General features: G+C 37.1%; 1 protein-coding gene across 2 annotated transcripts in view; it reads left to right on the top strand.

The window, feature by feature from the left end:
• The first annotated feature begins 607 nt into the window (after positions 1 to 607).
• XIRP2 (xin actin binding repeat containing 2) overlaps positions 608 to 25,564 on the top strand; it is a 71,724-nt gene continuing 46,767 nt past the window's right edge. The window contains exons 1-2 of one of the 2 annotated variants that reach the window (XM_070422817.1): positions 608 to 750; positions 24,455 to 24,615. In XM_070422817.1, coding sequence (XP_070278918.1) covers positions 24,559 to 24,615 — 57 coding nt within the window. In that variant the 5' untranslated portion in view covers positions 608 to 750; positions 24,455 to 24,558. Of the gene's footprint in view, positions 751 to 24,454; positions 24,616 to 25,564 lie in introns of those variants that run through there. The other variant, XM_070422818.1, reaches the window with a different exon arrangement.

Genomic DNA, 25,564 nt, shown 5'->3' with positions numbered 1-25,564 from the left:
TTCCCTCTTTTCTCTCTAGAGTTCCTTCTCACCCTTTCTTCCCTCACTTTTTAAACCAAAGAGCAATTTTTTGACTCAATAAACATTACAATAGTGTTTTTGCTTTATATGGGAAGCCTCAAAAAGCAAACTAATGTTTTCCATGCCTAAGAACATGCTGTAAATGAAAACTATGTTTCTGAGAACCCAAATTCCACTAACTTCAATTGAAACTTTTTCTACATATTTTATTTTCATATTTTGACTCTTAGGAGATTGGAATTCTTAAAACAAATGCAAGCAATTCGAGTGCTTTAATCCTTCCCTTTCCTCATCAGTGCTAGTTATTTTGGGGGCTTTGTTCGGAAGTTGAGAGCTGGCTTGATGGCCGAGGATGTGAAGAGAGTTTGATTGACGGCACATGTGTTAGAGCCATGCTTACATGCACACCGAGGACACTATGAGGCAGAGTTCCCTCCGAGACTCACATCTGAAAAGAGTGGTTGACTCAGGCCCCACCTATACTCAGCTCAGTTCCTAAAAATAGGTGCCAACTTGCATCCTTTAGACACAGGGCGAAAATAAATTCAGCGTCCCATCTACTCCCCATCTACTTGCGTGTCAGACCCTTCAGTGGAGCAGGCCTCCACTCACCGATTGCTTTCAGGGGACTGGGAAATTTGCTGTACAGGAAACAAGGGAGGAAACTAGTCTGTGAAGAACTGTATATATAATTTCCACGAACTTGGTGAAGTCTAAATATTACCAAAGGTATGTGTAATATAGTCAGATATGTGTCTCCCTTCCAGGGTTGTAAAATGTTCTTGCTGATTGCTTAAGATCAATGAAAATCATGGGTCCAGTTGTACTTGCTATAAAAGGAAATATTCAGTTTGGGTTTTGTTTCTATTGCAATATTTAGCATTACTCTGTATAATTGAATTTAGGTCTTCATATGTTCATCTCTTTGCAAAATTAGCATATTTCATATTTAGTATTGAGGAACAATAAGCTAAACTTGATAAATAGTCATGAGTGAAAATTATACTTCAACTTGCAGCTAAAGGGGAAAACTGAAAAGAAGAGTTTCTCTTTTCTGAGCATAAATTGATAATATATGCAATGAATATATTTAAAAATATAAACTGTATCTCTTAGAATTTGGTGAGAGAACGGAAGAGTTTTAAATATTTTCAACTGTTGCATCTGGCTCAGAGCAATGTATAAAAATTATTCCTTCACCAGCTGTGGTTCAGTTTTGTACTTATTGCTCCAGCCACAGTCTCATCTCCTCTGGGAGTCTCCTGGAGTAAGGATTAAAGAATCAGGTTCTTACATGTTTTGCGGAATTAAGAAAAGCACTGCCAGTTGGATCTGCCAGCCCTAATTATAGTAACTACAAACTTAAAGAGAGGAGGCTGAGATTTTACTTTAAAGGTATCATGACCTACATACTATTTCAAATGGATTTTTTCTGTCTTTGATTGCCTGTGAACACCTTAATTTGGTCTTGTACTGTAAGTGTTTAGATGGTAGAGACTGAAGTGATTTGGGAGAGACACTATAACAGAATCTCTTAACACACCAACTAAAAGCAAGGACACTTTAAGATTACATAATCCAGGGTTTAAATTTAGCCAGCTGGTGCTGAACAAAAAGATATTTTATTTTTACCAGAGCTCTTTTTGGTCACTGATGAACTGTAGGTTGTTTGAATTATTTTAAAATTTTATGTGCAGGGTGCCAAAGGACGAGTAAAATATTTACCTCTGCTACATTGAGAGCCATGAATTTTCACATGAAGGAGCACCTGTTTTGAGTTTTTAAAATATGACCATTGAGTGGAAAGAAATATGGGATGAGAAATGAGAAAGCCTCGCCTCCTATCCTTAAATATTTCTCTACACGTCTGCTAATATACAGATATTTTACCTTCTTACTGTGAACATGTAAATGAACAACTAAAGGCATTTTTTAAAGTCAGGCAGCACTGCAGATGTCTGCAAGATGCCAAAGTGCCAGCTGCTTGGAGAAAGTGTAGTTTGGAGTTTGGAGTAAATGTTTCTGCTTTCATCCAGTCTTGGGCATCTTTAAGATACAGCTTCCCTCAACCACCTGGAAAATAAAAGCAGACATTTCTTAATGCTCATGGAGAGTTTTACTTCAGAAAGTGACTATGTGAACATATCAGCATGGGCCTCAAGTCTCCCGTGATTACAGAGGAAGAGGGGGGGTGGTTGCCTTTCCTCCGATTGACTTTTGGGTAAAAGGCCCAGAGAGTTCATGGATCATTTACTGGTGTTTACCATCCAGAGCTGTCCGCTATTCACTAGTTCCAGCATTCTTCCTCTCACTTATATTTACCACAATGGAAAGGCTTCAGCACATTAATAATCGTTTTACTTGTTTGGTAAAATATTAGTTATGATGAGGCAATTTGGGGTTGGACTCTCCTGGTAACCTTGGTACTGGAAACTGATATTTCCTCTCTTCTCTCTTTGTCTGTCTGTCTGTTGTTTGTCTGTGTGTGTGTGTGTCTCTCTCTCTCTCTGTCACACACACACACACACACACACACACACACACATCTGAGCATTAAGAGACCATTTTGTAAGACCTGTTTGATAGCTGGGGGTCATGTCTAAATTCAGTGATTTATAGAGCAGGGCAGACAATAAATGTCTGGCAGTGTAATTCCAAAATTTTTGATTGGACAGAATTTAATTGACATTACATTGTCCTTTTTATTTGCTTCCCACCTTCTTTTTTGAAAGCATTCAAATTACACTTTGAAATTTAATTAAATTGTAATTTGTTTTTCCTGCCTCTGAAACAAACACTTGCTCATTCAAATGACAGGTTCATCCCTTGCAGAATGGTGGGTAACTTAAGACTTTTCTGATTCAGAAATGACTCTTTTAGAACTCTGATTTATTCCATATAGGTTCTTGGTCTTTATACAACTATGTGGTATGCCTGTTCTTTTTCCTGACATCACTTCTAATTCTCCAATTCTCTGACACTAACTAGGTGTACAACAATTGAATTCTCACACTAGCTCCCATGGTTAGAGCAGACCCCACAGATTCCCTCACTTCAGCCTCCAATTTAGAGTATAACTCAGGAGCAGCCAAATTTGGGGTGAGACGGGGGAAGCCCAGAGCTTCCATACCCTCTCTGAGCAATACATTCACCAACCTGGAAGTTCACCAAACCGTTTGGATTTTTAATCAAGGTTTCATTACCTAGGAAGGTTGACTAAATCATTGGTCTTTGGTGACTGGACTCGGTTTCTAGCCCTGTCCTCTTCTCAGAGGTAGGAAATGGGGTTGAATGTTTTAACCCTCTAATCATTTGATTGGTTTTTCTGGCCACAGGGGCTCATCCTGGAGCCATCTCTGTTCCTCAACCTGCTCCCACAAGAGGCCAGGAGTCATTCATTAGCATCTCAGGACACTAGCACTTAGGAGATTCCAAGGGTTTTAGGAGCTCTGTGCCAGGAACAGGGGTAAATACCAAATATTTATTTATTCTTATACCACATATGTCCATAATGTCTCTTTTCCTTCTTTTAAATGCTACCTATAAACTCCGTAGTAAAAATTTCATACTATTCATTTTCCTAATCATTGGAATCTATCTCTTACAAATTTAACTCACCTGAGTATTTTTTCATTGATACAATATGTTCAGTAAAAGCACAAAGAACAATGACAATAGGCAATGGACAGAGCAAAGGTTTTGTTTTCTTAAAAAAGTTGAAAATCAGCGAATTTAATGCATCATTTGTATCAGTTTTGACACAAGTGACAATGAGGCTATATTTGATGACATCTTGGGACTTTATGGGCCTAAATAATGCCTGTCAGTGAGCGGCACAATTGGAAATCCAAACTCCTGGAAGAGTAGCTGGGCTTCTCAAACTGTCACCAAGGCGAAAAGGAATGTATTGCATAGATAACCCAAAGAAACTCAGTGATGATTTGGTTCAACAATTTAATTTCTAGATAAGAAATCTGAGTCATGGAAACATTAAATAGTAGCTCATAATATTTAAGCAAAAAGAACTAGAAATCAACTCTGCTGACTTACATTTGGGTGTTATACGTTATTCTGCAAATCTTCGTACCATAACATCAACTCAACCTCACTTTACCCGCATGACGGGATACATTTTGAAGTACCTGTTTGTTTAAACAGGTAAACAAACCTACTTGTTTTTCATTTGTAGCTTTTGTTGCTTTTTATTTTGCATTTCATGTTTTTCTTAAAATCAGGGTAAATTGTGGAAAAGGAGACCTGATCCACATATTCAGTTAAAACTTTATTAAAATGTTGATGGGTGTGTTTTTTTTATTTTACTAAGTATTTAAGTTGCTCATCTTCTCTGTTAGATGAGCTCTTCTCCCAACCCCCACTATCTAGTCATTGGACACATCATTTTTCACTTTTCTTTTGGGCAAATTGTCAAGTAGGTTTTTGTCTTTCACATTTTTATCTAATTGTATGCAGGATATACCTTGTTGCCTGGTGAACTGAATGCTTTAGATATGTTTGACTCTTCAAAAGTAAATAATTGCCAAATTGCTCCAGGCATACACGAGTTCAAATAAATACAATACTAAAAGAATTTATTTGGGGAAGTTACTCTGTTAGTCAAAGATTTAATAGCAAAAATATTAATATATCAGCATGTGTATTTTTAAATATGTTCACTCAGTAGTTACTAACACAAGAAAGCTTGGGGCGGGAGGTGCACATCACCATTAATTTTAAAAGCAAAACCCAGCATTTTAAAAGGCTATAAAACATGTTCTCAATGTTATTAATTTAAAGTTTAATAAACGCAGACTGAAAAAAATAATGTTCAAATAACAATTATTCTTTTGTTTTGTAATTCATAGGAACTTAATATCATTGAAATAAAATATAGATAGACCTCAAATTAGGAAGTAGCTGTCTTTTTTTAAAACAACATATATTAAATATTTATAAAGTCACATTTCCCCATTGAAATGCATTATAACTTGGGAGATACTTATCAATATCTCTGTTTTTGTTGATTATTTTGTTTTTTTAATGATCACTGTCCTTATAAGAACTCAGCTTTATTTTATCTAACCAGTAATCTTTTTTGTCAAATAATTAAAAGGTATTTTTTAGTAAGTGCTTCAGGGAAACAGTGAAACATCTTTTTGTAAAGGTATAGATTACCTTTTTTAACTGGTCTGTTTTGTAAGTTAGAATTTTTTTTTTAATATATTTTATTGATTTTTTACAGAGAGGAAGGGAGAGAGATAGAGAGTTAGAAACATTGATGAGAGAGAAACATCGATCAGCTGCCTCCTGCACATCTCCCACTGGGGATGTGCCCGCAACCCAGGTACATGCCCTTGACCGGAATCGAACCCGGGACCTTTCAGTCCGCAGGCCGACGCTCTATCCACTGAGCCAAACCGGTTTCAGCAGTAAGTTAGAATTTTTGACTGTGGACACAAGGGTCATATTGTCAAGTCAGAATATTCTGGGGAAGGGACAAGAATAGAGTGTGTTTATTTGATGTTATTAAAGGGTTATCAGTCCCAGCTAGGAGCATTAGTTAACATTCACCAGTCTCTGTCTGTGGAGCCCAAGCCATCCTCCTGAGTACTGGGTGAGGTGGAAAGCAAGTGTTGGCGAAGTAGGAGGGTGAAGCCCTGTGGCACTTTGCAGTTGGAACACAGGCTAGAGCTGGGGTGCCAAAGGCAGAGCAGCTGATGCAATCAGCGGCTCGCTTCTGTCCGCAGTGCCATCCCAGGTAATCAGAGTGGGAACAGAAACTCATTACAGTCTAACTTCTTCAGCAGAAAGTATGCGTGCCCCCTGAGTCCCCAAAGACTCAAAAGCAGTTATTTTTAGGAATGTAACTATTAGTGCATGTCTGCTTCAGTTACTGACTCATTCTGGAATGGGAATAATTTCAGGATTCGTCATCCATCCGTCATCTGGAGCTGGACAACAGCCCCAACTTTTATGCTGTCAAAAAGCAGAGAAATGAAAGTTGAAAAGAAGGCATGTGTTTGTGTTTAAGTTACAATCTTTTTTCCTGAAAAAATCTAGTCCAGCTACTGTAATTGTCAACTCAAAACAATATTTATAGTTTTTCATACCCCACCCTTTAAACAGAAGCAATAAATGATCTCAGACTTCAGTTTTCCTCTTTTCATTTACTTCATTCAAACCAACTAGCCTCAGCTTCTTGACCATGTCATTATGTTATAGAACCATTTCTTTCCATTATGCTCCATTGTGCTTATGTGTATACATATATATGCATAGTGTCTGTATATATGTGTATGTACATATTCTTTCCTGTAAATTGTGGTTTACCTGTGTCTCCATATTATTCTCTACTTCATATTCTCAGTCACTTGGATATTCAAAGAAAGGTTAGTAGTCCTCAAACAACAACCAATAACCACAATATTATCTATAAATACAGCTCTTTTTACCCTTGTGTAACGTTGTATAGAAAGCCTAACAGAATTTTGTGAACATTTGTATTGATAAAATGTCAAACTACATCTATATACACTATTATTACTACTACTAATAAAAATGATCAACATTTTCTACAGAATTATTCTCCTATGGATAGATATATAAAAGGAGTTCCAGGAGTTGATATATACAATTACATTATTGATGCCATCTTTATATTTGTTTATATTTTGATTAATCTGAATAATTCTTGAAATTAGAAATATTTCACAAATGATGAGCTGTTCTTTCTCCCTTTTCCCCCCTTTTTTAAGTCTCATTTCTATTAAAGACTCTGGAACATATTTCTTAACCCCAGAACTATAACTATCCTTAAGATGTATGAAGTGGCCTCAGTTGACCAGAATCACAAAAACATCATCTCCTAGGGCCAGAATCAGTTCCAAATGAACCCCATGTAACACTTTGGTGCTGGAAGGTAAATCTAATAGTTGAACACACACTTTGGAACCAGACTGGGTTTGAATTCTGTCTACAACATTTACATACTATTTGACCTTGGGCAAATTACTCAACATCACTGTGCTTATTTCCTCATCTGAAAATGAAGATACTTATAGTATCCATTCTATAGAGTTGTTTTGAGATTGAATACATTCATATTTGTAAAATGATGAAAACAATGGTGCCAGGTATATAGTAAGTGCTTTATAAGCATTTGCTGTTATTGTCATCATTATTATTATTTAACATTTGAGGCTAGAATAATATAATAACCATGATCTCTTTTCCAGAGAGCAAGAAAATAATATAAAGTACAAAGCTATCCCAGATAATATAAAGCTCCAAATTATTCTAGATGTTGAACATTCAAAATAACGGCACTAAAAAAAATTGTTTAAGAGAGAAAATCATCTACCTGATTTAATAGGTTATTCTGTGTTGTTAAAGGATACCTCAAGTTCAAATTAAATTTCTGTCCTCTCTAGAGTTAGAAAGCTATTAAGTACCCTCTTTCTATTATAATCATTTCAACACTTGAAACTAATAACCTTCCTGTTATCCTGGTGATATCAACATCATATTACTTGAAGAAACTGAATTCTTCAACCATCTCAACCCTAATGACTGTCTCCTTTCTGATAGAGCTGCTCATAGCCACATATCGGACCTTGTCATTACTTTTACTTAGTTCTTGGACTCTCAAAATGTTCTCTCAGAGCATAGTTTTCTTTCTTTTCAACTAAAACTGGTCTTGACCTTCAGCATAATCTCCCCATTCTCAACACATCCTGCACATCAGCCCCTTTGCTTTATCTGCCTCCTCCCTCTGTATCTTGTATCCATCCACAATGTCTGAGCAAAGATGGAAGGAGAGCTCTCACTCAGAACTGAGGCACTAAAAGATGGGGCTTTGGGTACCAGACTGTTTATCAAGGGAATCTACATCAGCAAAGGTAAAGAAGAATCCAAAAGTTGAAGAGAAAGCAAAAGATGATGAGCCCGTGAAATGGTGCAGTACATTAAGTTTGAGCTATGAAGCTCAGCTATGAGCAGGAAAATAAAACAAAGATCAGAAGTAAGGCGGACTTGGGACAAGACAGGATGAAGCCTATGATGGACTAGGCATGTATTTCAAAACTAAGGCCAAGAACAATTTAGGAGTATTGGAGACCTGGTTTTAAGGGCTCCTGACTCCAGGATTCAGGGATAGGTCTAAAAGCTTAAAGGAACCAGGCTACACCTAATGCCACTCAGTCTGGGTTCATTGTCAGCTGCATCAGCTGCAATAAAACTTCCATTGACCCCCTGTTTCATTTGTTCCCACATGCTTGAGCTAAATCCACCTCGCCAAAAGCCAATTCAGGCCCTGGCCGGCCAGCTCAGGTGGTTAGGGCATCATCCCAATATGCCAAGGTTGTGGGTTTGATCCCTAGTCAAGGCACATACAAGAAGCAACCAATGGATGCATAAATATGTGGAACAACAAATTCATCTCTCTCTCTCTCTCTCTCTCTCTCTCTCTTTCTCTCTCTCTCTCTTTCTCTCTCTCTCTCTTTCTCTCCATTTATATAGAGATAGCATTAGAGATAGATAGATGATAGATAGATAGATAGATAGATAGATAGATAGATAGATATGCTAATACTCAACAATCTTTTTATTCACTTTTAATTGACTCCTTATCACATTTACCATAATTCCTGACAAGCTCAGATGTTTTCTATTCTAATATTTGACTTAAAATTTTGAGAGTGGAAACAAGTTTGTGGATAATGTTAAAGAATTAAAAGCCATGTTGAATTGTAAAAGGTTTGACAATATAAGACTAGGGATTAAATAGTTACTTGAGATATATTTTGGGTGTAATATGGATGAAGCTAAGAGCTGATGGATTGTGTGTGGTAATAACAAAAACAGAAGACTAGGGATGGAGCCCTTGAGACTTTACATGGTTGGGTGTTAGACATTGCATGTGTGTGCATGTGTGTTTCAAGAGACTGATCATGACAGATGAGTGGTGTTTGTGTCTGTTCTAAGCCACATAGCAACTCCACGCTCAAATTTGAGATTTTATAAAGAACAATGCAGAAAGTGCTTTAAAGCATCAGCACTTTCAATTTCTCCTGTTAAGATATTTCTGTGATAGCAAGTGTCAGGCGTGGTGACGTTTATGACATTTTCCTCAGGCCCTGTACTGCTGGAGAATAGGACCTGGGGCTTTTTGCCTTATCTGTTTTCTGTGGTAGGCTTCCAACACAAGAGTGCACTGGGACACCCTGAAAACCTACTGAGGTCTTCCTCCTAGATCTTGCAAATCAAGTAGGATACTACTTATAATTAGATGGTCCTCCATGGAAGAGTGTGTGTGCCTGTGAGTGTATGTGTGTGTGTGTGTGTTGGTGTTTAGATGTTATGCCTAGACTTGGCCCACTAAGCTAAAGAGGCTTTTCTTTTGGACTGAACTGTGATGGAGACATGAATGTACTTGGATTTTTTAATTTTTTTAGCTACAACACTTTTCTAATTGCTTATAGCAGATATGTAGAAACAGGAGAATTTCTGGCAGAAGTTAAGTTTGGTGGAAAGCCCAAAGTTGACTGGTTTCACTTAGCAAGCAAACATTTTTGTTCAGTTCTAATTTCCGCCTGCTCATGTGGTGTCCTGCTGAGCATTTTTGGTGATGAGCTGGATTCATTGTGGGAGACTCACAGGTTCACAGGCAAGAAATTTATTTTTTGCTCCCTTCTAGAAGATCTGATCCCAAGTCCCACATAACTTCTCTGTACTGTTTAAGTAACTTCTGTTGCAGAATTTGGAACTTATTTTCTACTCTTTAAAAAGAAGTAGGAGAGAGAAGGTAACAATATATGTCAGCAGGAACCATAAAAAGATGGGTATTGGGGTTTTGCAATTTTATTTCAAGACAAATTCATTCAATAAATGCTTAATGGGCATGTACTGTGTATAAGTCGTGATGTGAAATCTTAAATTCTTATGAAGTTGGCCATTTTAATCTCACCTGTCAGTGTGCTCCTTGGCAGGCAATCTAGGAATTTCAGTTCCAGGTAATAATCAAAATTTAATAGCCAGTTCTGCAAAGATGTTAGAAAGGCTCTGCCTCTCGTTGTTAGAGAAAGTGTATACATATCATTCTTAGAAATGCTTTATGTAAATGTGTTTTCCTACTCCCCACGTAAGGGCCTGTACACAGCATTTATGAACACTGTGTGGTGGCTATCCTCCCATATTTACAATCTATGTGTTGCCATTTTGCAAACTGATGAAGCTAAGAGATTACTTGACTGAAATCATGGTAGAGTATGATTATGCAGGAAGACTTAAGAAATGAAAACTGCAGTTGAGTACTTGCTAGTGGTTGATAACTTCTAGTTGTAGTTAAGTGTCCAAAATTTTTTGTTTTCTTAAAATATATTTTATTGATTTTTTACAGAGAGGAAGGGAGAGAGATAGAAAGTTAGAAACATCGATGAGAGAGAAACATCGACCAGCTGCCTCCTGCACATCTCCCACTGGGGATGTGCCCGCAACCCAGGTACATGCCCTTGACCGGAATCGAACCCGGGACCCTTCAGTCCGCAGGCCGACGCTCTATCCACTGAGCCAAACCGGTTTCGGCAAAGTGTCCAAAATTTTAATGATAATCTTTAAAGACAAACGAGGAGATGCTTCACTTTGGGGTCCAAGTTCTCTTTCGGGTGAGTTGTCCTAATACAGTGGGAGGTCACACTTAGTTGAAGTGATTGCTCCATCTATCCAAGGTTTTTGGTACCTACAAGGAATAGTTTAAGAAAGTGATTCTACTTTTTAACTATATATATATATATATATAGTTATATATATAGTTATATATATATATATAATTTCAGAGAGGAAGGCAGAATGAGAGATAGAAACATCAATGATAAGAGAGAATCATCAATTGGCTGCCTCCTGCATGCTCCCTACCAGGGATCAAGCCCACAACCCGGGCATTGCCCTGACCAGGAATCAAACCATGACCTCCTGGTTCATAGGTTGATGCTCGACCACTGAGCCACACCAGCCCAACAAAGTGATTCTATTTTAAAGCTGTGAAAGCATAGCTTCAAATGGAATTTACAAAGAAGCCCAATGTGTGTGTGTATATATATATATACAGGGTGGGGTAAAAGTAGGTTTACATTTGTTTGTATGGAAAATAATACAATGATTCATAAATAATAATACAAGAATAAACTCTGTTCTGTGTACTCACAACTATAACCAACTTTTGCCCCATCCTGTGTATATATATATTTTGTAATTGTTTTTTATGTTTCACCACCCCACTCCTCTCCTCTCACCTTCTACTATACTTGTGTTTAAATAAAATTGGTCTAGGACAACTGTAGTTTGCAAGTTTTCATTAAATTCTTTGTTGTTCACATATTTATTATCTTACTGTGCCAGGAAAAGAGCAAGTTTCCATCTGAATAACATTTCAAGGATGATTTTTCCACTTCGCCCTTTAAAAACAGGAGCGAGATAAGCAGCATGAACTGAGTGTCTCCACTTAGGCTGCACTTACAGGATTAGGTTTTGAGTCTGAAGTAAAAGAAACAAGTGCCAATGCCAAATTTTTAAAAGATAAATAACTATAAATAAATTAAGGGATGATGAAACTGACTAACCATGTAGTCCATGTGTTTCTTAAGCAGAGGGGACGATTAAATTACTTCTACTCTTTGGACTGTTCCTGGTATCATTAGGAATCTGACATCATCTCTTTCTTTTGAAATTACAGGCTGCTTTTGGATGCAAAGGGTATTTAGGGCATGTTAATGGTGATAGGGAGAATAAGCCAGGACCTGACCTGATTTGGAGTTTTGATCCTTTAAAATTATGATAGCTTTAATTTATAAACATTCTGTTCCAAATTTAAAAGACTCCAAAATGTATACAGCATTACCATGTCCTCTACAATTATAGGGACAGAAATCAGAAAGCAGTTGTGAAAGTAAACATTTTAATAAGATGCCAATTACCTTTCATTTTAGAGCACTTTAGAAGAACCTATAGCTTTGGTTACAAAAAAAAAAACCAAAAACACCGTATATCTTACGTGAATTCTTAACATTTTTGCTTAACTTGGCAGTTTTATATTTCTACCCAAGATTAAATGATTAAAGACCACAAAGTTTTGAAAGCATTCAGTTCTTTAGGTAGAAAGTTTCTAAGTGCATCATGTTCTGAAAGTGACTTGACTCCCAGAGGAGTCAGTATTCACCAGGCAACATGTTGCATTATTTAAGCATTTTCACTTTACTCCTTGATTGCTTAGCTTTTCCAAATAATGTTCAGTAAAGAAAATATGTAGGATTAATGTGGTTTCCCTCCTTTGATCAAGTTTATCAGCCACTAAGTTCAAAAGAAAAACATCTCAGTATGCCGCTGCTTGAGGACTTAGGCAGAAAAGCATTTTAAACCAAGACTTACTTAAGGTCATTGAAAACTGTAAATTCAGAGACTGAATTTCTCTAAGATAAAAGACAGATTCAATGAAGTACATTTTATTATTCAAAGGAAAAGAATGATTAGTAGAAGAAAAGCTACCACAGGAACAATTGTCTAAGTCGGAGTCAGAATTTGATGACTTGGCTTTTCCTTTAATATCTGTCAGAATACATTTCAGAGGCTAACCTTGGTAGAGAGGTGAAAGCTGGAAGGACGGTGAAGAATTGAGGAATTCCAAAAAACAGACCTGAAAACCAGAATGCGGCTAGTACACGCTTATTTAAAGTAACAGTCAGTAGGTCATTAACTTCCTTACCCCTGCCTATAAAGGTGGGCATGCCAGGGAGATGTTTTACAAAGCCGCACATTATTAAAGCAAATTATTACATTACTGTTGTTTATTTTTGATCTGTTAATTGCCAAAGGCATACTTGGAACCAAACAAAACAGTACAGTAAACCTGAACCAGCTTCCTATGGAGTTTCACAAAGCCGGTGAGAGATAGAAATGCATCATTTTAGGGAAAGACAGATTCTGAGCTAGTATGCATGAGTCATCGCCATCTCTCAACAAATTGCTCTGACCCGAGAATGAAATCACTTTCTGTGTTTCCGAGGCCCTGATGGTTTTAGAGGTGCTCGTGGATGTTTTAACCCGTCTGTTCCTGCCAGGCCTTTCAGTGGCATGACCATTTGCTGCCAATCACAGACTGCATTTGAGGACTTTCTCTGGCTGAAGGAATGAGTACATTTGCTTGCCATTTCTCCAGTTCCAGCCTAGAAAAACAGAAAGAGGATAATATTACCTCACAAATGGACTTCCCACAAATCACTGAGCCACATGCGAAGGAGGATTTGGAGAGGTGGCAATCACAGGGAAGGTTGGAAAAAAAAGGAAACACAGAAATGAAGCAGTAGGAGTAAAAAAGGAATATGGTAGGAAATAATAGGTGAGAAAAAGAAGTTATATCGAAGAGGTAGCAATTCAGGGAGAGGAGGAATCAGGTAAAATGATATGAAATTTGGGGGTTTTCTAGAACAGAGACTTTAGGAAGAAAGAAATGACAATTTAAACAGAATAGTCAAATTAAATTGAATGTATATCTATATTCAAACTAATCAAATATAAAAACACCTCTTAATTTAATGGTGTTCCTCATAACGTACTTTTTTAATGTTTTATTAAATTTATTGAAGTGACATTGGTTAATGAGATTGTATAAGATTCACGTGTACAGTATTATAATACATCATCTGTATATTGCATTGTGTGCTCATCACCCCAAGTTTACTTTCTTTCCATCATCATATATTTGACTTCCTTTACCTTCTTCTACTTCCCCTCACCTTATTCCCCTCTGGTAACTACCATCCTGTTGTCTGTATCAATGAGTTTTTTTGTTTGTTTATTCTTTTGTTCATTTGTGGCTCTCAGTTTTATATCCCATCTATGAGTGCAATCATATAAATTTTGTCCTTATCAGTCCAACCTATTTTACTCAGCATGACATTCTCAAGATCCATCCATGTTGTTGCAGATGGCAGTATTTCATCTTTCCTTATGACTGAGTAGTATTCCATTGTGTGTATGCACCACATCCTCACAGTGTGGTTTTGTAAAGCAAGAGTGGAATGGATCAACAATTTTGAGTCCAAGACCCTTCTCTTTGCCTCCCGTAGGCAGCTACAAGGCCAGCAGACCTGGGGAGTGGCCTCCTCATCACCACCTGGCTGGCCCAGGCCAGGACTCACTGTGCCAAACTCACTGCTCAGAGACCCCACAGGGAAATGGAAAATGTGAATAACTTTGAGTGATGGTGTCATGATTTAACCTAAAATATATAGAGTAGGAGAAAATGTCAGGAACTGCTTGGGGGACAGAAGAGCAGATCTGCCCCTAATGCATGATATATTAGGGTGATTTTTAATGAATTTTATATTTTCAAAGCATTTCCATGTTGCTACAGTGTCTAAAACACAAACCAACTCTTTGAATGTCATATACATTGAGTTAGCAATTTCTTCTCTTTTATATACTTTCTCCATCCCGGTGGCTGTATGAGTAGGACTATGCCATTTTCTTAGCCCCATTCTCAATGTGTAATTATCTATTATTTTATGATTTATTGTGTTCTCCTTGTTTCAGAGAACATGGTATATACTTGACTTATAAAGAGGGATGGAAATTCTTTACAAAAGGCTTTAGATCCAGATGGACCTGAGCCATGTCCTATCCTTGCTACTTAGTAACTTTGAGTTTTGGAAAATTCTCGTAACTTTTCTACTTCTCAGACTTTTATCATCTCAGATTACCTGGATGATAATATCTACAGTATATAATAACCCAAGTGAGCATTTATTATTTCCTATGTGCAAGGTACTATGTAAAACTCTTTATTTTTGTGAGATCTGGTTAATCTCTCTGCAGGTCTGCCTCCTCCAGGATAAAGTGCCCAAGACAGAACCTAGTGTAAAGCAGGTTTACAAAATTAGTTTCTTTCTGGCCAGTATTGGAGGAGCTTGCATGTTGCTGGAAAGTGAGAGAATTTGGGATGGTAGAGGGACTCAGAGATATAGTAAAAAGTATCCTATATAATAAAGTGCTAATATGCTAATTAGAACTGACTGTGGAATGAACTTCCAGAACGACCTTCTGGAATGACCTTCCGGGATGACCAGTGGGCAGGGCCGTGGGGCCGCAGGGCCACGAGGCAGCCAGGCCATGAGGCAGCCCGGGCTACAAGGGCCAAGCCCCTTGCACGAATTTCGTGCATCGGGTCTCTAGTTAAATAATACAAATGGAAGTATAATTTTTTTTTTAATTGGAAGAGCATAGCCAAGGGAGCTACTCACTGGCTGGATTAAGTGGGAACAATCTGAAAAGAAATTGACTCACTATGAAGCTACATGTAAGTGACTTTTCAACCCATTGAATCTGATTGGGCTTTATCCATTTTAATCTGATTTCACCTCTATATAAATAATGTGGTTTTGGGGGCAGGGAGTGGGAGTATGAGCCACCAAGTCCCTCAAGATTCCCCTCTTGATGAGAGCTCCATTTTTGTGTTTCTTCAGACAAGCCAACTTCCTTAGCAGGGCCAGCCACCTGGAAACTTGTTCTATTCAGAAGTCAGCTTGGTGAAATGATGCAACATGTGTATTTTTGTTTTTAGAGATAAGGCCAGTCAGTGCTCCTTAGAATACCATATTTATTGGAGATCCCTCTGGTGTTTTTCTTTTCTTCTCTTTTCAAGTAGAGTAGAATGGAATATAATGGTGATTAATTAATACTCCTGAGCACTCTGCTTGGCCAATAGTAGATGGACAGTAGATGCTTATTGAATGTATGACTAAAGCCTTTAGAAGACAGATTATCAAATACCCTCATTGTATACCTGGAATGCAGATTTGAACAATAGAACACTTTGATGGAAGCATGACACCACCTCCCATGCCCTAGGGCAGAACAGATCAATAGAAAATAAGAGCACTGGTCCTAGTTTTGCATTTTCTGTCCTTTATAGTGAAGTTCATCCCCATGCCTGTCATATGTATTAAGGCCTAACTCTGTTTCAAGTTTGATCTCCACAGTGACCAAAAAAAAATATAACTATAAATTTTGCTTTGATTTCTAATTCAAAACTTAAGTTGCTAAGGACCAAAAAAAAAGGAGCCACTTAGAGCCATAAAAATTCAGCTTATTAGTTTCCCTTTGATTTGTCCCTAGATATTTGAAATAAATAATATCTAGAAAGAATCTGTGTATAGATGTCCATAAAGCAGAAAAGATACCTTTAAAATTTACTTTGTAATAAAATGTTATATTTTAATGAAAATATACTTACATAAAGTGACTATGAAGAATTGAAGAGTCTTATATTCAGAAATTCCTGAACTCAATTCCAGGCTTAGCCACTTACTATATGAGTTTTTTCTTTGGAATGTTACTTTCCTCTTCAATAAAATGGAAATACCACTACCTATCAGTAGGTTGTTATAAGAATTAGTGGGATAATACATGTAAAATGATTAACACATAATTGACATTCATTAACAGACAGTCATCATTATTATAATGCACTCTAAGTCTGATTGTACTAGGGAAATATCCAACAAGAGACTTATGCTGTAAAAATATGCATCATCTACAGGCATTTAATGGCTCTAATTTATTTGACCATTTCAAAGAAATTGAAGTCATTTTTTTTTCAATTATTGATTTCTTTAACTGGCCAATTCTTTAAACTGAACAATTAATTTAAAAATATTTAATAGTAATATGATTAAATTTTCTAATGCCCAAACTAGCAATGTTAACATACTAATGATTACATAATTTCTGACTAAATTATGTTCATTTACATAACAAGACTTATTACAATTAGAAATGGCATTTCTGTTACTCGGATTGATTAGAACCATGGACATTTAAATTGCGTTTTATTTATAGGTAGGTGGACATTTCTTCTTTGGGACATGAAGAATTACTTCAAAGATGTTTCCATCACTGAGTAGTTTTTATGTATAAATCTGTGAGATTTGAGGGAGCTGGAACTAAAATATGCCTTAAAAAGAATTTACTGTATAGTGATTTCTGACTTGGACAGGTGTAAGTATGTGTACAGTGGATGCCTGTGTTAGTTTCCTATTGCTGCTGTAATAAATTAATAGCTACAAACAGTAATAGCTACAACAGCACAAACCTATTATATTATAGTTCTGGAGGTCCAACGTCCAAAATTAGTTTCACTGGGCCAAAATCAAGGCTGGGCTAAGGTCCTTCCAGGAGTTGGGGGGTTGGGAGATCTGGGGTCTGTTGTCTTGTCTTTTTCAGCTTCTAGAAAGAGGTTCTCAACCTGTGGGTCGCGACCCCTTTGGCGGTCGAACAACCCTTTCACAGGGGTCGCCTAAGACCATCCTGCATATGAGATATTTACATTACGATTCATAACAGTAGCAACATTACAGTTATGAAGTAGCAACGAAAATAATTTTATGGTTGGGTCACAACATGAGGAACTGTATTTAAAGGGCCAGAAGGTTGAGAACCACTGTTCTAGAAGGACTTTTCCTTGAAAGCCAGCAAGGTAGAACCTGCATCTCTCTCTCTCTCTCTCTCTCTCTCTCTCTCTCTCTCTCTTCCTCCCCCCACCCCCACCCCCCACCCACCCCCCGCTTTGCCCTCCCTCTGTCTCCTCCTTTCTGACTCTGGCTCTCCTGCCTCTCTCATTCACTTATGAGGACCCTTGGGACTACATTGAACCCACCTGGATAACCCAAGACACCTCCACATCTCAATATCCTTAATCACATTTGCCATGTACACTGACATGTTTACAGATACTGGGGATAAGAATGTAAACATTGGAAAACCAATATTTTGTCTACCACATGCTGAATCTTGACTTCTTCCTCTTAAAGACAACCAGATGGGCAGGATCACCTCTAGTATCCAGTTAACTAGGAGAATCCTGGTTAAGGAAGGGTCACTAAGGAAGCAAGACTAATCATTTTTATTACCCTCAGAGGTCTGTTTTGATTAATGTATAAAGTATGGTGATCAGATGAAGAGATGTATTTTTGGGAAGGTGACAAGTATACACTCAATAACACAATGCATATGGGGACAATAGGACCATAGGGAAGCTAGCTTAATAAGTGGAATATGATTCTCTGTGTTCATATGCTGGATGGATGCCACAATATAGTTTTTATGCTGTCATGGCATACATACTTCCATTCATTTTATTCTTTGCCCCTCCTCTCCATGTTTTTTTTAAAGAACTGTAAATCAATGCACAAGATTGCACTATACAACTTGCTCTTTCATTTTATTCTCCATCCATTTCTTGGTTTTATAGTATTCAAATGAGGATAAAATATATAAAACTCAAATTGATTACAAATTTGAATTGGCAGCAGCATTTTTAATGTTTAAAAGGGATGAATTTTATTATTAGCTAAGGGATGCAAATATTAAAGAATTATAGGATATGTATTCATGCTTATGGCTCTGAGCCTAAGATATGTCCTTTGGAATGATATCCTGTGCACAAATCTGAGCTGGGGTATAGCTCATAGATTTAGATTTGATGGAATTTAGTTCATCACTCTCCCAATTTAGTTCTAAATCAATTTCCCGAGTACGAAGCAGTTGGCTTTTTCATAATGCATCCAGAATATCATAGCGAGGCTATCGATGTGTCACGGAAAGTGAGCTTACATTCTTGAAGCCAATATTCTTGAAGTGTCTATATTCACCTCAGCTTTATGCGCTTCCATTTGACACACCGGCTCACTCTGCTTTGCTCTTAATTCTGATTAAATAAAGGCTTCTTGAATTAATTTTAGAAATTTTCAAAACAAAAGCAATTATAAAATTCTTTTTTTTTCTGCACAGGAGTTCAAATTACTATTCAACTTTAGAATTTCTTGAGATATAATCACACAAGAGAGCTATCTGGGACTATTTTATATGTTTTATTGTATATGCAATATAAATCAATTCACAACAGAAAAGAGCATCCCTATGTTGCTTGAATTTTCCTTCATTTATTTATGGGGAAAGGTGATTGTTTGGGTTTGTTGGCTTTTTGGACACTTGAGAAGTAGCATAGAATTGTTGTAAAGTCACAGAACTTGAAGCCAGACAGCCTGGCTTCCCTGTCGAGCTCTGAAGCTCACCAGCCACCTGACCTTGAGTAAGTTTTATAACCTTTCTGTGCCTCTGTTTCCTTATTGGTAAAATGGAGATAAAAAATAAAAGCTGTCTCCACCTTATAGGATGGTTGAGAGCACTCAATGGTTGATCTCTGACCAATAGAAAACACTTGATACATAGTTGCTGTCTTTTTTTAACGTGAATCATTCTTTTGAGTCATTTATCCATTTTCAATGTTAGCAGTTTTTTTCTGACCTGTTGTCAGTTCTTTATTGAAAATTAACACTTTAGCCTATTTATCATAATTGTCCTTCCTTAGTTTTCCTTTTGTCTTATAAATATTAAGATATATTTTACTTTAAATTATTTTTGTGTTTAGAAAGTCCAACTGAAATCATTTGATGAATTACTTACATTTCTCTAAAGATTATTTTATCATTTAAAAATACATTGAATCCCTCCAATACTCCACTGTAATATGCAATATGGTGAGAGTTCAATGTTTTCCTCAAAAACATTGCCCCATTTTCCCAAAATGATTTGTTGGTAATGCTGCTGCCTCATCTCCTTTCTGCATCTTTCTTTCTTTCACACATTCACACGTCCAACTCCTTCATGTTTCAGTGCAGATGTTCCCCTTCTCAGGGAGCCTTCCCTGCCACCTGCTCATTCACACACCCAGGTGGTTATGTCCTCTCTGTAGGCTCCGAATTCACGTGGTGTAAACCCATTAATTCTTGGGTAATAACTGCCTCTCTGTCTTTCCAACTAGACTGAAATCTCTGGAGCATAGTGGCCAGCCTTTATGCTTATTCTAGATAATCAATATTTATTTAATGACAAAAAATAAATTAACCCTATTGATTATACAATTCAAATCATTTACTTTTGAAATGTTCTAGGACAAAGATGGAGGGAGATATGTTAGCATCACCCACAACAACTATATTCCTATTAAAGTTCTCCTTTTTTGTGGTTACTAATGGTCTTTATGTGTTTCTGTACTGGGCTAGTCAACATGCAGTGGTGTACAGTGTTACAGCTTCATAATGGGATGGTATTTTCTATCTACTGAATAGCCCTCTTTGTCTTTAATACTACTTTGCATGAAAGGAATATAGTCATAATGACTTTTACTCACATATTTTTGCTCAATATTTTCTCTTTAAATTGTTTGGTTTATTTAGGTTTATTTCTTGCTGGTGGGATTTAGTTGGATTTATTTGTCTTTGACTTTTAGTGTGAAGTTTGACCTGTGTTTATTTTCGGACTATTATATTTGATTTTATTTCTACCTTCTCTTTTAGGTATTTTATTTTGAGGCCTTTTGTTTTATTTTTTGGCTACCTTTTGCTACATAGACTGTGTTTGACTTCTGTTTATTTTCATAAAAGTTTTATTTGTCTAGTTCACAAAACTAAAATTCTAGTAATCAATTTTCTAATAAATTTTAGTTTTCAGTGTTATAAAGAAGATACATGGCCCTGGCCAGTGTGGCTCAGTTGGTTGAGTATCATCCCGTGCACCCAAAGGTCACCAGTTCAATTCAGGGTACATACCCAGGTTGTGAGTTCCATTCCTGGTAGGGGTGTGATAAGGATGCAGGAGGCAGCCAATCAATGTTTCTCTCTCAAATCAATGTTTCCCTCTTCCTTTCTCTCTCTCTAAAAAAATCAATAAAAACATATTTTTTAAAGAAGATATATGGATGTCTGGATTTTGTTTATCACAAAACTTTTTCATGTGTCAGCATAATTTAGAATTTTTCTTTTTCCTTGAACATGAAAAGTTTTACCATAATCTTCTCAGTTAAGAATCCATGATCAGATCACCCTATTGAGGTTACTTACTGTAGAACCCCCTTTTTATGTCCATAATAGGGTTTATTCCATTATACAAAGAATTAATAGTTTCTATGGATTAGGAATTTTCTTATTGTCAAGTAAAAGAAAACATTTACTATTTAGGGTGCAATGGATTCTAGGCCCAGCTTTGCCATTAGCTCTGGAGACTTGGGAGAATTCACCAAACTTCTTTGGATTTTCATTTATTCATCTGCAAAATAAATTACCTCTAAATTTCAGAGATGAGTAATTTATAGTACAATCATTTTGTAAAAGTACTATTTATAATGCTTTCTAACAGAAATGGTCATCTTAAATTTCATTTTTCCCTTCCCTTTTTCACTTTAGCCTTATAGCATGTTCCTCCACTGTCTGATTTGCATAATTACAGGTTCATCGTTCCCTATTTTTCCAGACATTTTATCACAGTAGCATCTTTATTTGTTCTTCTACATCTCCTTTCTCTGAAGATAGCCTGAACTCATTTCACACTGTTCTCCAATCTCAGTTGCATTCAAGCCTTCTGAAATAGTGCATTATGAAGTCAGGTAACAATGTTCCTATCTCTTCCCCACACATCCCTCAGAATGGGGCTGTCTTAACAATCTTAAAAATGACATCATGTGTCAGCAGCATCAAATAGGAGCAGGTAGGTGCACTGCATTACAGAACACTGGGCAGGAAGCATCACCCTGGTTTTCAGATGAAGAAATCAATAAGACATCCACTTAAGAGGTTAGGGAACAATATGGACACAAATTGTTAGCTCAAGAAAAGTTTTCTACTCTGAGTAGGCAAAGTTACTAATGTGGAAAAAGAAAGTCAGAGATAGAAAAAAGAGAAGGTGAGAGAGAGAGAGAGAGAGAGAGAGAGAGAGAGAGAGAGAGAGAAAGATGGGTGTCTTTACTGATCAGAAGAAAAGGCCACAAAGCCATGGAATCCAAATCTCTTAATACGTAGGCTACTGAATTTCTGACAATTAACCTTGGACATTTCTCAGTAAAATAAAAAAAGGTAAGAATTTGGTATTTTAAAAGTAAATACTAACTGTACATTTTAGCAATTACAAACTTCTTTTATTAAGGTTAATAAAAGAATGACATCTTTTTATGAATAATATACAAAATAAAATTTATTTATATTTTAACATGGAAAACTTTAAGGAGTCCTGTTCAATAAAATCTATAGAGTGATTACTCACAACAAAGTAAAAAGAGTACAGTTGAATACAAACTAAACTCATATGTGCAGACAGATAATATGCAGGGGGAAATGAAGATATATTTCTTCAGCATGTGAAAAACTTTCAGTGGTTTGTGGGAGTCTCTTTTATCAGAATCAATTCAAAGAGTGTATTTTTGTGTGGAAATGAGGTTTTGGATGATAGGTGAACTTCAAAAATGACTGACACTTGTAAACATATCAGTTTGTACAATCACAAGGTTCATATAACTCCTTATTCCTTTATATTTTTTGTTTCTTTTAGAAAGCATGGTAACTAAAATATATTTACAATTTTAATTAAAATACAGAAAATATGTATTTTAATAAGAAGTCCCTATGGAAAATCAAATAATCAAGAAGTCAAAACAGAAGTGATTTTTATTTTTTCTGGGTCATATTCATTCTCAACTGCTCAAAGAAACTAACAGAAATGCAAACAATTAAATAAGATGGTTTAATGTGGAAACTGTAGGAGGAGGTAGAGAAAACAGCTTGGCTATCTGTTACCTTGTGTTCTTTCATCACAATCCTATATAATAAAGAGGTAATATATGCAAATTGACCCTCACACCCTTGCACAAGATGGCTGCCCCCATGTGGTCAAAAGATGGCCGCCAAAGATGGCCTGCAGGGGAGGGCAGTTGTGGGTGATCAGGCCAACAGGGGAGGGCAGTTGGGGGTGACCAGGCTGGCAGGGGAGGACAGGTGGGGGTGACCAGGACTACAGGGGAGGGCAGATGGGGAAGACCAGGCCAGCAGGGGAGGGCAGTTAGGGGCAACCAGGTTGGCAGGGGAAGGCAGGTGGGGGTGACCAGGCCTGCAGGGGAGGGCAGTTGGGAGGGACCAGGCCAGCAGGGAAGGGCAGTTGGGGGCGATCGAGTCAGCAGGGGAGCAGTAGGCTGGCAGGAGAGTGGTTAGGGGGTGATCAGGCTAGCAGTCAGGCAAGTGGTTGGGAGCCAGCAATCCCAGATTGTGAGAGGGATGTCCCAGATTGGAGAGGGTGCAGGCTGGGCTGAGAGACAACCCCTCCTCCCAGTGCACAAATTTTGTGCACCAGGCCTCTAGTGATTAAATAAAACCAATCCAAATAACAAAGGACACCAAAGAGCTCTGCTCCACGAGACCCAGAAACTGTCATTCTTAAGGTGAAAGGCAGGGCATGAATGAGTGATGAAAAGACATAAATATACATATACATTTTATACACTGATTGGTCACACACAAAGATCTGATTGAAATAATTTTAGAATTACAATATTCTTTAAGTATAAATAGTAAACTGTCAAGCACAGTGATAACAAAAAACACCAGATTATATACGAACAACTAGTTTTGAGACCAGCTCTGGCACACACAACTAAATAACCATGGAGAATCATATGCAGGGCCCTTGTGTTTCTTTGAGACACTGAGACATATTTCCTTATGCGTAAAAGGAGCTGGTTAGACCAGGTGAGACTGTGTGACCTCTAAGACCTGTCTGTTTCCAATAACTATGAGTCTTCTGCTCTTTTTCCAAGTACGTGATTTCTACTACCCTCTGTTTCTGTCAGGCAGATGGCTTCAGTGGGCAAATCGTCTCTCTGAAATGGGTGGCTAACAGGCTTTTTCCAATAGTACTATTAGTTGTTTCTTATATGCCATCTCTATGAATAAAAGAAAAAACAGTCCATAATTCTCAAAGTCCACATTCACATGTTTTAGCTAAATCTATCTTCCTGAGGGTTGAGGGGTGGTGAGAAAAGGAAAGAACAATTTTTAGACTTGCTAAAGAGTACGGTCAACTGTCAAATCTGCCACTTGTTAGTTGTGTGATCATAGCCATGTTTTTTTTTTTTATTTTGAGTCTCTGTGTTCTTACCTATGAATTTTAGAAAATAATAGCACCCACTTTATGAGGTTGTTAGAGAAGTAAATGATATAATGCTCTTAAAACATTGAGCATAAATCCAACACATAGTACTTCAGAAATGTTTATAATTAACATTATGTATGTCTTAATAAATATTTCTCATCAGAATAGTTGCAGGAGGAGGAGCGGGAACAGCATTTTCTTTTCATGTTTGTATAAGCTTATGCTTCTATACAGGCATCTGGTAGCTTTGCTTGACACTTGAAGAAAAGAGGTGACAGTGAAACATCGAAAATACTGTGAAATGTCGCAGTCTGTTTTATGACCAGATATTTTAAATGCCCTCGCTGTTCAGAAGGTGATGCTATTTTCTTTGCAAACCCTGACACGTATCTGAACATTCTGCATTTCCTTTCAGTGACTGTTGGCCCTGATAAGCCTGCACGTGAATTTGCAGAAGACAGCGCTGCCTGGACTGAAGGTGTGTCAGACCTCCAGGAGGTGGTGCCATTGAAGGAACGGATGGCGAGGTACCAAGCAGCTGTTTCCAAGGGTGACCGCCACAGCTTCTCCGCCAATGTAAGCTGCTCCTGCTGGTTTTGTATTAGGCAATGTGCTTGTTGTCTGCTCTTCACACACCCTCCTTCTATTGCAATATAAGAATACTATTGGACAAAGGGATAAAGTAGAAAAAGCACAGAAATCGTGCGAATCAAATTCAGAGGATCCAAATTGAAGCGTCAGCCCTGCTACTTGTTAACTGTGTGATTTGGGCTACTCTCCTAACTCCTCTCAGAGCTTCAGTTTCCGTAACTGAAAAATGGGAATAACCATCTACCACAGAGGGTCTTAGGGAGGAGTCAAAGAGATAATTTATGTATAAGCCATAAGGCACTGTATAAATGTGTTCATATTGCCATCATTATCATTTAACCTATAGCTATTCTCCTCAGGAAAGTTGGGAATGAATTTCAAATTTTAATAATGTAGGCCTGCATGCCTCCCTCTTTGGTCTCATGTATAGTTCATTTAAAATCACTGGCAGTATAATTTCTTTTGCATTTCTCATTTCTCTGTATGTACTAAATCCATTAGGTATAGGTTAATCAACATAGAAATGAGGGAATTAGCAATGTAGGCACTCTGCTAAACCAATTATGATTATAGGAAACAGCAGGATTCAGTAAGACCACCAATTTTTAGAGGCAAATATAACTTTGAATATAAAATTATATTCAAAAGAATTTGTGTTCCTTATTCTGTGGCCTTCGATCCACAGGATTTGATGAGTCATTTTATGAGTAGCAGCTTTATAGCTTAATGGAGTATAAAAACATTATTTTATAATTATAATCACCAAATTAGTAAAATTATTCATTTAACCAAAAGAGAAAGAGAGTGAGAATAGCCCAAAAGGGTAGTATTCTAAAATAGCTATTCTTAACATTCTGTTTTGCAAATTATTTAGAGACAAGGCTGACTGCCAAACTCATTAACAATGTTGCAATTCTAGATGACATTTAAATTT

The sequence above is a fragment of the Myotis yumanensis genome, unplaced genomic scaffold (genome assembly GCF_028538775.1).
Source record: "Myotis yumanensis isolate MYYU_CA2020_CCGP unplaced genomic scaffold, mMyoYum1.0.hap1 SCAF_8, whole genome shotgun sequence".
Lineage (NCBI taxonomy): Eukaryota > Metazoa > Chordata > Mammalia > Chiroptera > Vespertilionidae > Myotis > Myotis yumanensis.
The sequence above is the reverse complement of the archived record's forward strand: the minus strand, read 5'-3'. Positions and strand labels throughout refer to the sequence as shown.